The sequence below is a fragment of the Gambusia affinis genome, linkage group LG13, assembly GCF_019740435.1.
Source record: "Gambusia affinis linkage group LG13, SWU_Gaff_1.0, whole genome shotgun sequence".
Classification (NCBI taxonomy): domain Eukaryota; kingdom Metazoa; phylum Chordata; class Actinopteri; order Cyprinodontiformes; family Poeciliidae; genus Gambusia; species Gambusia affinis.
The window spans coordinates 10,152,866-10,167,094 of NC_057880.1; the positions used below are offsets into that span (position 1 = coordinate 10,152,866).

The 14,229-nt window shown below is 40.9% G+C and overlaps 1 protein-coding gene across 1 annotated transcript in view; it reads right to left on the reverse strand.

Moving 5' to 3' along the window:
* LOC122842130 (ankyrin-3-like) overlaps nt 1-14,229 on the reverse strand; it is a 90,229-nt gene that overhangs the window by 62,725 nt on the left and 13,275 nt on the right. Inside the window, exons 2-3 of the mRNA XM_044135728.1 lie at nt 892-993; nt 682-780 (exon numbers count right to left, since the gene is read on the reverse strand). Coding sequence (XP_043991663.1) covers nt 682-780; nt 892-993 — 201 coding nt within the window. The remainder of the gene's footprint in view (nt 1-681; nt 781-891; nt 994-14,229) is intronic.

A 14,229-nucleotide genomic window follows, 5' to 3' on the forward strand; every position in this document is an offset into this window, starting at 1 on the left:
CATTTCTTCCATCTCTTTCTCATTGCTGAATCACAAACGCTGACCCTTAAGCGAGGAAGTAAGGCATGTTTTTTTTTAAATGTTTTGGATTCATTTCTGACCTCCTGGGTGAATTGTTGATGCACTTTTGGAGTAAGTTTGGTAAGTTCACCAATATCCCATGTTTTCTCCATTTGTTATAGCTTTCACTGTGGTTCACTGGAGTCCTCAGAAATGGCTTTGTAACATTTTCCAGACTGATAAGCATCTATTACCCTACTTCATGCAGTCAGACTGGTCTTAATTAACTGATTTATTGATGCTACAGATTTGGTGGTAATTGGTTTCAGCTTTCTGAAATGTGACTAAATACTGAAATACTGATATGATTTTGCAAGTTGAAACTGCATTTTGTATTTGCTTAGATTATCTGCTCTCCATCTGATATCCACTTTTTTTTGATGATCAGAAATGTTTGTGTCAAAATGCAAAAACAAAAACAAAAAAAAACCCAGTAGAAATACTTTTTTCACATCCATATACCTTTTAATCCAACCGATCACACTGAATATGCATAATGATATAAATGTACCTCTTGGCAGAGGAAATCCCCAGGGCCTCGTTAATTAGAGATTCGGCTTTGAACTCTAACAAAGGCGGCCATGTTTTGCCCACTTTCATGCGAGGCTGGGCGTGCCTTACCTTTGTGGCTGCATCCACAGTGGCTTCGAGCTTCAGCAGCTCAGCAACAACCTCTACATGTCCCTCTTTGGAGGCCAGATGAAGAGCGTTTAGGCCATTCTGGGGGAGAAACATTAGTTTAAGTAGTTAGAGCTGCAGAGTCTGTTTTATCTTTTCTCTACAGAAGAAATCAGACATTTGGACGAAGGCTGGCATTTTAGTAAAACATACCTGATTGCAAATATTAATCTCAACTCCAGACTTGAGGTAGTCAAGGACTTTTTCAAGGTTCCCCGCCCGGGCAGCTCGCAGGTAACTAGCATTACTGTCAGACTGGAGAAAACAAGAAAAAAAGAAAAGAAAAAGAAAGTCACAAAATAGAACAAGAGCAAAAAAAGAGTGATGCGAGGTAAACACCCAACTGACTCTGTTGTAAAAAATACATTCAGAAAACAAAAGCAGAAGCATCACTGTACCAGGTAGAACTCTGACATTATTTCTCAGGGATCTAATGGCATCTTGACGAAGGCAAAAAACCCAAAGTCAGCATCCACTGATAGTCACGGTAACGGAATCCAGTTGTGTCCACCAGCTAGCATTTCAAATCCCATTTCAAGAAGTCCTCCACGTCCTGCCATCTCAACGGTCCGCCATCAGATCCCACACTATCTGTTATTTCAGCTTTGCTCCATCCAAATGTCTGTGATTCCCCAGCGTCGGAAGTTCAGCGACCGGGTGGTCCTCCCAGCTGCCACAGAGCCCTCCTCTTTTCCACGCAGTTCTCCAGCAAAACAGTCACTGTGCTACGAAGAGCAGCGCACCCTCTAGTCTGCTCGGCTGTCCTTTATCCCCATACAGAAATAGGGCTTTGCACACCAAAAAAATGATGAGGTAAGCATGTTCGCACCCCTGTTTAACAAATGTGGAGAGTACGAGGGGGTATGGAAGAGGAGAAGAGAGCCGGAAAAAAACAAAGACATGGAGAAGGCTAAAAAAAGAATCAAAGGTTGCACTCCTTGTCTGTATCTATGCTGGCTCCCAGGACATCAGATTTGACATGAAATGACACAAAGCAAACTCTGCACATTTTTTTTCCCCTCTTCTTAGCAGCGGCATTGCAAGGAGCATTTTGTAAAACTCAGCAGCGGAGTTGCTGAGATCAGGACGGGGGGAAAAGCTCCTTCATAACAGGAGCTTAAAGTCCAAATTCCTCTGAATTATCAAAAGGTCCAGACCTGCTAAATTTAGCCTCGCACCCAGAGACACTTGGAAGAAACTCAGCGGGGCCAAACTGGACAATCCAATGCTTTATCCTCCTCCTCCTCCTCCCTTTCTACTAAGTTTGTCCTGAAATAACAGTGGCTCAAAGCCAAATTGTGACCACGCAAAACATCCAGAATCAGAGTTTTCCACTAACAATCTGTAAATAAAAGTGCAGGAGGAAAAATGTTGGCGCTCGTCTGCTCATGGGCAGACACGCAAATTAATGGTAAATGAAGCCACGCTAACTGGAACCAGTCATTTCCTGATTACAAGAAACCATTAAGCCAAATGTCATATCGCTGCAGACCATCAGCTGGCAAGTACACATTTGTTCTTTCTTTTTTCCATATCCTCAACTCTCAGAGGACGGTTTGATGGATCGCTAATGATGTCTCTGCTCTCACGGCTGTGAGAAAAGTCAGGATTCAGGCCTGAGTGGCGAACATGTTGACAATAAAACCTTCTAAAATTTAAATATATGAGTGGTTCAGAAGCGATCAATGAAGCCAAAAGAAAACATGTTTTCATCGAGACTGCAGCTAGATGATGAGAAGTGGGAGAAATGCGGCATTGACTGTGAAATCTCAGTAATGTCAAATCCCCCTTTCTACCCTACAAACATAATTACTTACACTATGGATCAGAGTGTAACAGAGCAATTAAACAACATTTATACCTCCTTTTGTTGTGGTATAACTACACTCTTGAATGAATACTCCTTTGGTTTTTCAAATAAAAGTCTGGAAAAAAGTCAGGCTTGCTTTTGTCTCTTAACCCTTTTTACTCTGATATCAAAACCTGTGCAACAGCCTGAAAAAGCTAGTTAATTAGTATTAATTAGTAAACAAAGACTACTCCATCATATAGCCTTCTAAAATACAGCAAAGCTTGTTGTTTTTTTGACAAAAAATAGAACAAGGTGTGAAAATAAAGTCTTCTGAAAGTCATGGACATTGAGCTATAGTTGTAGCGACCTTCGTATTGACCTTCTAGAAACATTTTGTCTCCAGTTCAGCTTTAACTCCACCATGAAGTCACCATACACATCCACACATTTGCTGAGGTAAACTCCCTGGACTTTTATTGTCCTGTTAAGATGTCTACATGTTGATATTTGCGCAATTAACCGAACAAGTTTTTACAAATATGTTACAATGTCTGTAACATAATGCAAGTACTTTTATTTGTTGGTTTTTCACGTCTGAATAAAACCCAAACAGATATCCAGTATGTTACAGAAACTGAAATGCGTGTTTGTAATGATGCAGCCTGAGTTTAGCGTCCAGGTGTGTGACCTACTGAGGCTTTGTTGCTACAAGGCAACAAACCCTTTAAACTTGCACATCGCAGTGTTGTATGATTTTTAGATTCAAGACAAAACCTGCGTTTTGTTTTTTTTTTTGTTTTTTTTTTGTAGTAACATGTACTACACTTTAATCACAGAAATAGCAGAACACACTTGAGTATTGAAAAGCTATGTATGTGCTAGCGTATGAGAACACTTGCTAAGCTATTCTTTATGAGATCCTCAAGTGTTTTTAAAATTTTTTATTTATATATCATGCAACTGCCAACGCATCTTTAAACAAAGTAAGTAGATTTTACCCACACGCACACTGCTTTTGTTCAATTATACACAGTAGTCCCTAGAAAATCTCTGAGACTAACTTCAAGGTCTACGTTCTATCCAGAATAAGGGACGTGACGGTCTTTGTGAATGAGGAATTACACGCGGCAGGAACGTCATTGGGCGCGTACAGATCAAACGTCAAAGGAAACTGGGCCATTAAAATCGAGGTTAAGCCTGATGGAGAGCTTTAATCTACTGTTAGCTGGATGGGTGAGGATGAGGGGCACAAATCTGACACACAGGCGATAAATTACATGTGCTGTCTCCGAGCTGCACTCGAAACAGCCAGAAATGCAGAAAAAGCTCAGCCCTTTCCGTTTTCTGTTTAGTGGCCGCTGTCTGTGAGTGCGTCTCAGAAGAAAAACTAATCGCGGAAGCAATCCAGTTGGTCCTGCAGACTTCTGCGGTTTACTCTGAACCTTAATGCTTCACAGACAGTGTTTTAGTTTTCGCTGGGAATGTCAGCAGTTCATTTAAGAACCACGCCTTCTGGAGAACATTCAAACTTCATGCTGGAAGAGCCCAAGTTGACTTTACCGTTAAAGCTTAATTTAATCACATTTTGCAATTTCTTCGATATTCAAGCACAGATATGCTGGATATTCAGTCCGTTTAAAGACGGAACCCTGGGCAGCATCATTTCCTTGATGTCACTTCGGCACATAGCAAAGTACAAACAAATCAGAACAAGTGCACCCACTGTCACATTAAAAAGAATAAAGATGTGTTATTGCAAAAGTCTTCAAGCTCTTTTTATGTTGTTTACCTGCATGGAGATAGTGGTACGCAATATAAGCACACACTGATGTCATCACTATGGGCTCAGTGGGAGCTTAGAGGAGAAGAGCCAGGCCAGCAGCAGCTGTATTGTTCAACTTGATCCTCTGCTCTCCTGACAGCACAAAACTCAGAGCGGGGAGCACAAAGCCAGCGGCGTCAGGATGAGAGCCGCAGCGGCTAGCAGCGCCAAAACACTCCCTCACAGCAGCAGTCACTTTACCACAAGAGGTGAAGCAAAACAAATTCATTAAACTTGAACAGATTCTCACAGAATCGGCCTCCCACGGTTAAACACGCTGAGCATGTTGAGGAATTATTGGCTCTTGACATGTTTACACGGGAGGATGTTTTTGGGGCTTTTATGAAAAAAAAAATGAAAAAAAAGTGCAAAATTAAACTATGCGCCTTTTGACTTTTTTAGTACATATTCCTAAGTGCAAGGAAAGCAATAATTGGCTTTCCCACAGCATGATGCTTTCACCACCATGTTTCATTATAGAGATCTGATTTCCCAAAGTGATATGGAGAGTGAGAGTCTTCAAATAAGACTACATGCTTCGGAGTGCTGTGGTGGCGCAGGGGCAAAGCACGACCCACGCATTGAGGCCTTAGTCCTCGTGGTGGTGGTCTCAGGTTCGATTCCCGGCCTGGTGACATTTGCCGCATGTCTTCCCCCTCTTTCCTGCTTAACTACTTTCAAATAAAGGCCTCTAGAGCCAACAAAACCTGTTTTACAGCCTAACTCTGTTTTCAACTTCAACCTCGTACGTTCCTTTTTGTCTTGTGTTGTTTGTTCACCAATGTTATCGAACAAACCTCGGAGACCTTCAGTGAGCAGCTGGATGTATACAGAGAAAGCCAACATGGTCCTGGTGGCGTCATGCTGACATGGGGATATTAAAATTATAATTCAGCCTTAAGTTACAAGTGCACATGTGGTAGCATCTTAAAATACCGCTGGTGGATTCATCAGTGCAAAAAATAGACACTGCTTCCAACTCGTTTATGGTAGATAAATATGTTTTATTAAATTTCTTGCGGAGAGATAAATATAAAGCAGATGCCTGATGTTTATATGTAGCTGAGCATGAGAGCAGTTTTTGATCACATCAGAAAAAAATAAAACAATATGCCTAAAAGCATGTATGCCTACAAAATATATAAATCGTCGAGCCATTCTCTTAAGATATACTTGCATCTTTTTCACTTATATAAAAACAAGAAATAAAAAGGTGTTTTTTTGTTTTTTTTTGCATAATGTTGCACTGTTTATCAGATTAGCTGCACAACCACCACTGCTAAGAGTCCTGGTAGTTTTTGGATACCTGCATTCACATCTTTTGCAATTCTAATAGTGTAAGTATTTCTCTAACATCAAGCCAAAACACAACAACAAATAAGTATCACAAAATATATTCAAAATAGAAGCCTAACTGTCAATAATAGCACTACTTACTCTGGCAAGAAAGGCTGCACCCTCTTCCACAGCCATGCTCAAGTTCTTTGCCTCTTTCTTTCTCGCCTCCCAATAACGAAAACTGAAACCTGAGATGAAAGTCGCCAGGCAGCCAAGTAGCCAGTCAGTCATCTATTCAGCCTGTCGGTGAGCTGCTATCTCAGCCTCACAACCTTCCAGCCCAACCGGAGTAAAGTGCAAGGAGCCATTGGCTCAGGTGACAGAGTGGGGAGGAAAAACTGCAAGCGGTGGGAGTTTCTGGGCTCCTTCCGCTCTGTGGTCGATGCACATCAGGGCGAGGGTTGGACAGGAGGGTAAAGAGGTGAGCGGAGGGGAAAGGATGGCAGGAGGTTTGATAAGGAGAGTGGAGTCTACATAGTGAGTAAACAAAGCGCTCACGCTGCAGAGAGGACACACGCCAAATCCCCTCTGCCGCCCTCTCGCCCTCCCAATCCCTTCCCTCCTGTGCTTCTCTTTTTTCCTTAAATCTGTAAACGAGGGTAAATCCCTGCCTTCTTACAGACGCAGGAGATGGGGAAGCTGACTTACCATAATAGCTGAGGCTTCTCCATCCCCGTCTGCCTCCTTTCTCTTCTTCCTCACCTTCATTTACTCTGAGCATATGGGGGGCAGTGGGCGTCCGATGGGGGGCTGTCGGTGTGATCTAGATATCCAAGGTTACGAGCAGCAAGAGGGGCCAAACTGAAAATAGCGGCTGAAACAAATACTTTCACCATAACACCCCCCCTTAACTGCCATGCTATCCCACCCACTCTCCCTCTCTTTCCCTCCCACTCGTTCTCTCCCGTAGTGTCTGCCAGCCCGCTCCTCTCTTTATTGTCGCCCTGCTAATCAGCCTTTTTTTTTGCTCCTCAAACAAAGACCAGTGTCAGTGCTGCTGTGAGTGCACGCACACACACACACACACACACACACATACACACACAGGCTGGGCTTGCTATACCTGGAATCCCAACACAGTGATGATTGTATGCATACTGGTGATGCTGAGGGGAGAGGTGGGGTGTGGTGGGGGGTGGGGGGCGGCTTTGAATGCAGCAGGGGACAAACAATAACACCAGACGCTACTTCGAGGGCTCAGGACCTTGGGGGTCCCCCTCTCCCATCAACGGGGGACGCTAACATAGGATTAGGGGCTTTTCCTTTAGTATTAGGGACACCCTCTGTCTCTCCACCAGGCGCGCCGCCGCAGTCAGCTGAGTGGGAGCCGAACATGGAGAACTCACACCCCCACTGATTGTTCCAGGCACTCAAAGCTACGCCTCAGCACAACATAGAAGCATGTGCACAGAGATCCATACAAGCAGCAGAGAGGAGAAAATGCTGCATTAGTTCTGCATCTAAACTGCATGCTTAATCTTGGGTAATTACACCTGAGGGTGAAAGGTCATCTGATGCCGTCTTACAGGAGGTTCTACAACACTTCAGTGTTCCTTGACTCATTTTTCTGTGGCTATGACAACGCAAAGTTCAGCAAAAACTCAGTCTGGTTCATCTGATACAAGCATTAAAAGTTGATAAAAAAAAAAAAGAACAGAGTTCTCTGAACAGAATGAAACATCCTTATTCAATAAATTAGAGTTAATTTGTTTCAGTAACTCCATTCTCTAAGTGAAATACATTACATACAGACTGCTGATGTTATGACTATTTTAAAATGAATTTCTGCTTAAATATAAAGAAAACACAGGATTTAAGGTTAGAATATTACATCATACCAATAATAATAATAATAATAATAAGCATTTTTAGTCCTAAAAAATGTGGCCTTAATGAAAAATATGTTGCATACTAGCTTAACAAGCAAACCTAATCAGAGCACATATTCTAAGTTATTGATTATGACTATACCTGTGAGCCATAAACTGCATAAAACTGTAGAATCACTATGTATATTTTAAGGCCATATGTTAGAATAGCAAATTCTGAATAATATTTCTCTAAATCCAGTGCTTTACTAAAATAACCAAACTTTTTCTGTCTGTGCGTGTGAAACGGTTATCCCGCGAAAGAACTACTACAGATGGTGTCGTCGACGTGCCAGCTCTTTGAGATGGAGCAAGGAGAAACATAAGAAAAAAAAAAAAAAGAAAATGAAATTGTCTTATAATGCTGGCGTTGTTGTGGGTGCATCCCTGTACTTTGAGACAGGAGACAAAACGAGTTTGACAACAGCGGGGGATTTCAAACCGAGGGAGTCCTGGAAAGTGAGCTGACGGAGGGAGTGACAGATGCTCTGGACCAGAAGAGGCGAGCGCGACGTGTGATTGGTGGATCACGAGCTCCTTCATGCTAACACCGTTGTGAGCAATCCTCCTCGGGAAAAGACTGGGTTGCCATAGTTACGAGGGAGGGTTACTGAGGAAAAGGAGGGGACTCAGGCCTGGCAGTGGAAAATCATTTTGGCACAGTTAAATCCTGCCTTTTCAAACAATAACGCACATTTTTGATTCTGTGCATCAAAGGAGGGGACTTTTTTTCTCCTCCTTGCATTTCTATTTACAGCAAATGCTTACATTTAATCCTGTGAATATGTGAGCAAAGTCTCTAATTAATTAATTAAATTGTAGTGAGTTGGTTGTAAGGTCACTCTTCATGTAACAAATATTACAATATGGCGTGATACCTTTGTAGAACAGGACAGCAGTCACTCTTTTTTGAGTGATCTTTGACCTTTTCTCTCACAATCGACCCACGCTCTCCGTTATACTCACTCCTCTTCAGCTTGACTCTCAGCTTTTTATTTTTTTATTTTTTTTTACAGCATTTAGATTTGGACACTCAGGCTGTCATGAAATAAAAAATAAAAAATAAAAAATCTGTTGAAATTTAACCGAAAAAGAAATGGCTTTTGGCTATGTGCATTCGTTGTCTTGCATTTCTCAAACCTAAACTGGAGGAATGAGAAACCCCAATATCCTCATTCTGTGGAGGAAATCTTGACACACTCACAGCGGGCAGATATTTGCTGCTTTAGCTGCACAGAGCGTGCTCAAGGACATGGCCCTCACTCACCCGGGACATGAAACCGGCAACGGGTGGTGGGGGAACGGGAGAGAAAGTGAGCTGATAGCGCTCGGAGGAAGGGGAGAAATGGGAGACTCGGCAAAGAGAAGAGGGAGGGACGAAAGTGGGTGTACAATTCATGTCAACTTTTTATCCAAGCTCACCCAGATTCAATATTTAAAAAAAAATTGCACAATTTGCTATCCAGGTTCTAGTGTTTTAATCGCAAGGGAGGCACAGCTGAATTGATAAGCATGGAGTTATTCTGTAGTTTCCCTTACGAACATCCTGTGGCATCAGAAATGGGAATGAATGCCGTACTGGATTTCATCCAACTGGTTTGTCAGCTGAACAGGTGAAATCTACACACTTAAGTTTCACACATCAATATCTGTCTGTGCAGCAGACTGACCTGTCGGACACAGGTCATCCTACGGAAAGGAGGGGGTAGGTTTATAGGAAGGTTATTGAAAGGACAAACGGGTCAGGATGTAAGCACACAAGACGAAGAAAAGATTGGGCACAGAGTGAAAAGAAGGAGAGAGAGAAATGCACGTTGACGGGAACACAGCTTATGCACATGATCCAACACAAATACAATCAATATATGTAATAATCCAAATCCGATCCGAAGACTTGGCTGGATTATTGCATCTGCCTCTCTAACCTCAGCCTGATCCCGGTCAGGCTCTGTTATGCAGGCAAACACTGGACTCTGGTGGACAGTCTCCTGCATCACAACTGCAAAACATCACAGCGATCCCACTGAGACGTCAGCAGTGTCCCAAAAAAACCAGGAACCCTCCTGCAAGCAAAGCCATCTGTTCCTTGTGTTGTTTTAAGAATAATTTATGTACAAAGGGATCTTTATCTTGCTGCTACATTCATTACAAGAGGAGCTATTGTACATAAATACCAGCATGTTGCAACCTCTCGTTGACAGTGTGACCGTTTGTTTTTGATCCCAGAGATGCATCTGCTTGTTTAAAACTCAGGTGGGGGAGTTGTTGTTGTTTTTCTTAGTGCAGGTTTAGCATTTTTGGCTTTTTTTCAGACTTTCGCCTGCATTTGTCTCAAGTGAAGTAAATTGGCAACATTTCTGACACTGTTCTGACTGCCTCTTTTGTTATTTGTTGATGAAAATTAAGTTAATTTGAATTAATTTGAAAACAATTAATAGTATGAGAAATATTAACATCAGAAACTCTGAGCTCAATTTAGAAAATAGGAACAATGACCAAACAATGTTTTCCAGAGTTAGATTATTGCAAATGAAAGCATCCCAAAAAAAAACCCTGATCATCTTTTTAGGTCACATGCAGTTTTTATTTTGTAATGGAGAACCTTTATGGGTGAACCTCTGAAATGATCAAAATACCAAATTATTACCAAACCAAAATTAGCTAACCATTCTGGCAATAAAACACTTCAAATCTAAGATTCTGCTAGAGATCATAAATATTGAATTTCGACAGGAGCGTGTGTGGTCAGTGCTGAGCATGTCTAACGCTACACAAGTAAGAAGAAGAGAGATTTCATTTTGATTCCAAGTAATTCAGACATAAATAGTCATAGACAATTAAAATATAAGAAAAATAGATTAATGTTTCATCTAGGAGCCATTCGCTCCTAATGTCTTCAAAGTGACAGAATCTTGCAGAGCAGAAGCAAAGAGTCCCCAATAAATTAATAAACATGGGGTACAAACACATGATTCCACGCAGCCAGTCGTAAAACCCTTAATTGAATATTTAATTGCAACAAGGAGGTAAACGCCATCACATATGCACAAAAAAAAAATAAAATTTAACGCCTGTAGACGATATCAAAAGAAATGTGTTGCAATTTTTTTTTGTGGCTTCCATTGTAACATTTTATTCGCTCATAAAGCTGTCTATAAAAAGGTCAGGATTACAGAAATGTGTGTCATTTTGGCCGGGGAGCAGATCTGAATGAAGCAGAGCGCGCTGAAAACTGTTTTCGCCTGGTCCTTGGCAGACAGATAGCACCAGACGAGAGTAAACTACAGGCCATCTGTCCCCTCTGAGCCCCCCTTAGTGTCAACACAGCGCGCACACACAAACACACGCATGCACGCACACATTTAACCACAATCTGGACAAAACTAAAAAAAAATTAGAAGACAATATTTTTATTTCTCCACAATCACCCTTAGACTCGAGACCAAACAGAGCAAAGGCTCCATTTAGAACGAAAGAAGCGGCATAAGCACGAGAATTTAGAGGGATTCTTTCTGGATTTATCAATCCATTAGTGAATATATAATATTTCCATTTAAGATTAAAAAAGAAAGCTTATCTGTAAATATGTTCTATCCAGAACTCCTAAGGCATCACTGTTTTAGCTTCCTCTGGCTACTTCTTTAAAAAGAAACTCCCATTAATCAGTTTATTGCATTTATTGCATTTTAGGCAAGTAAATGTTTATTTTACGATTTGAAAAATGAACTGGTAAAACTTTATTTGAAGGGGTGTGCATAAGACTGACGTCACACTGTCGTAAACACAACATAACAACTGTCATGAACATGAAACTATGAATGTCTATTACTGTTGTCATGGGGTATCATTTGGTAAATAATGACACTTTTAATGCAAAGTTGCTTTGAATTAAGTGTGCCAACTTTGGATTATTTTGTAAATATTGACACTGTGATGCAAATTTGGCACTTTTAATGGACTTTCAATGCAACTTTAAGAGGAATTTTGCATTAAAAGTGCCATTATTTACCACATGACACTCCATGACAACAGTAACAGACATTCATAAAGACTCCTTCATGTTCATGACAGATGTTATGTCATGTTTATAACAGTGTGATGTCAGTCTTATGCACACTCCGTCAAATAAAGTGTTGTCAATTAATTAAATTATTTGTTTATTTTCGTCTTTGAAATATTTCAAAAAAGTTTTACAAAATAACACTTAAGGGGATAAATGAAACATCTCCAGAATGTGGCACTTTTTTTTTTCTCAGTCCGATCAATCAATTGATCATCAGAATAATGGACAGAATAATCTTTTTTTTTTTAAAAAGAGAAATGTTAGTTGCTAGAACAATGTTAGTAGATTGCTGCCTCTCAAAATCTGCCGTTTCTGCTTGACAGACAGACGGTTGTTCGGTGCTGAAACAGCCAGCTGCCCCCAAGGCATCGCAAAGTAATAGGCTGTTGAATAGGGAGCCCCAAATCCATAACAGCAGGACTCAACCAACAGGAGAGGCATTGAGCAGACAGAGTAAAGAAATTTATTTGAATTTTTTTTTCCCCCTTATGAAGTGCTAACCTCGACAGCTGCTGAGTATTTAGTATCAATGAAAACGTGTTTTAGCCGGTTAGATTATCCCTGGGATCTACTTAGACGTTTAATAGAAAGCAGAGGAAGCTCAGCCAATAAAGATGCCATAACTGAAGCTCACAAGTAATCCCAGAGGCCATTGGAGGTCAAGAGGTCAGCCGGGTCAAGCATAGCCTCCGGAAGGATTTCAATACATTTAAGAGGACAGAGCAGCAGGGAGGCCATTCAGCCTGTCTGCTTTGAGGAGCTAATTTAGATAAATAACCGACAGGTGAAGAAGAATTGTTGGAAATTTATAAAACAAAAAGCAGAAAATAGAAAAATTTGGTCTGTTGCTTCAGTCCGAGTCAGATTGTGTTTGTAAAGAAATCCCTTTTTTTTTTTTTTTCGCCCGAGCTTTGTTTAGCTCAGGATCCAGAAATCAATAAAGAGAGAGATACAGGGTGATCCACAGCTGATTTCTCCTCGTGTCTTTGAGTTCAGTTTGGGCGGCTATTTTTTCTCTGTAGGACTCTGCGATGGGAATCTGACACACTGGTGTAATACAGTAACCAAAAACTTGTGGTGACAGTTTGCCAAATTTCTTGAGTGAAAATCAGAAAGTTTTGCAGAAGTTTATTTAAGTGGATAAAATGCAAAACAAGTCGAGTGTAGACGTATTAGTTCTGTCCTGATGATCTCACAAATGTACCAAGAATAAGAGCTTCTCTTCGTAAACTCATGTGCTGCTCTCCTTTTTATTTGCTGCAATCATTCATTATTCTCTGTTTATACATTAAATCCTGAAATATTAAGAAAACAAGGTTTGGCTTCGCACTGTTGGCAATATTTGGCTTAGAAATTTCAGCTTTAATAAAAAGTTATAAACTTCTTGTACCCGATATTGAATACTGTTTTATTTAAAAGCCATGCGACATGACAACAAAACATAATTTTTAAGATAAAAATATTGATATTGAATATTATAATTGGTGATTTTATATATATATTCAAACTTTCTTACAAGAAAAAAATCTGAGACGTTTGGTGTGGTTTTGTATTCAGTGCCACCCGAGTCACTGCTTGCGAGGCTTACCTTTTCACTGCTAGCACTAAGAGGCATTTTGTTAGTTTACAGTCACATAGAGAGTTAGGCAGTTTTGCTTTAATCCAAATCTATAAAAATCGATCAAAAACCTGCTCAGATCCAAACAGAGAGAAAAATTTTGCCAGCGTTTCCTCAGCCTCCTTCTGCCACTAAAACCTGCTCAGTAAAACAAACTATTTAGACAAAAAGAAATACTGACAAAATAAAGTTCTTTTATTGGTTGTTGAATGAGACACACTATCATCACGTTTTAAAGCCAAAAGATCCAACTCAAACTGAAACAGTCAAAGCAGTGTTGAATTATGACGAGCTATATGTAGAGTAAAAGTTACATGTTTTAATGCCGTTTCCCAGGGTAACCGAGAAACGGCAGATGGGTGGAGTTTCTCTCAACGAATCACATCAACGACACGTCCACCGCTGGACTGAGAACTTGATGAAATACTGTGGTTTGCATGTTACCGTGCAGCTGTCAGACCGGGTAAAAGAAAAACAGCCGGTAGATGGCTGCTGGCAGCTCAAACACAGCCTACATGTCCTGTACAGCAAATCATATTTTACTGTGGGCGGCAGCACTTTTACTTTGCCAGCATTAGTCCTGTTGTACAGTGGTACTAAATCTGACCCTGAAAAGCTTCCTTACTGTCTGTCCATTCATCCATTCCACACAGCTAAAGCTGACTGTTTACAAAGTCCCCAGTAATGTGTGCTATTACATGTCCACACCAACACTTCAGCAAACTCTGCAAAGCGTCACAGGTACAAACACACACACACACACACACACACACACACAAACATGCAGAGACACTCTCTGATTTTGCCTACCATGGTACGTATAGATGCTCTGTCCAGTTGTGCCAAGGTCGCAGCTGAGCAAAGAGACTAACAACCTATAATAAGACACACAACCTTGACTGATGGGGACATTCAGTTTACTTGGCTGAAGCAGTGAACACAGTCGCAGAGTCCTCTGCTCCTCACAGCTCTGAATCACTTTGTCAGTTT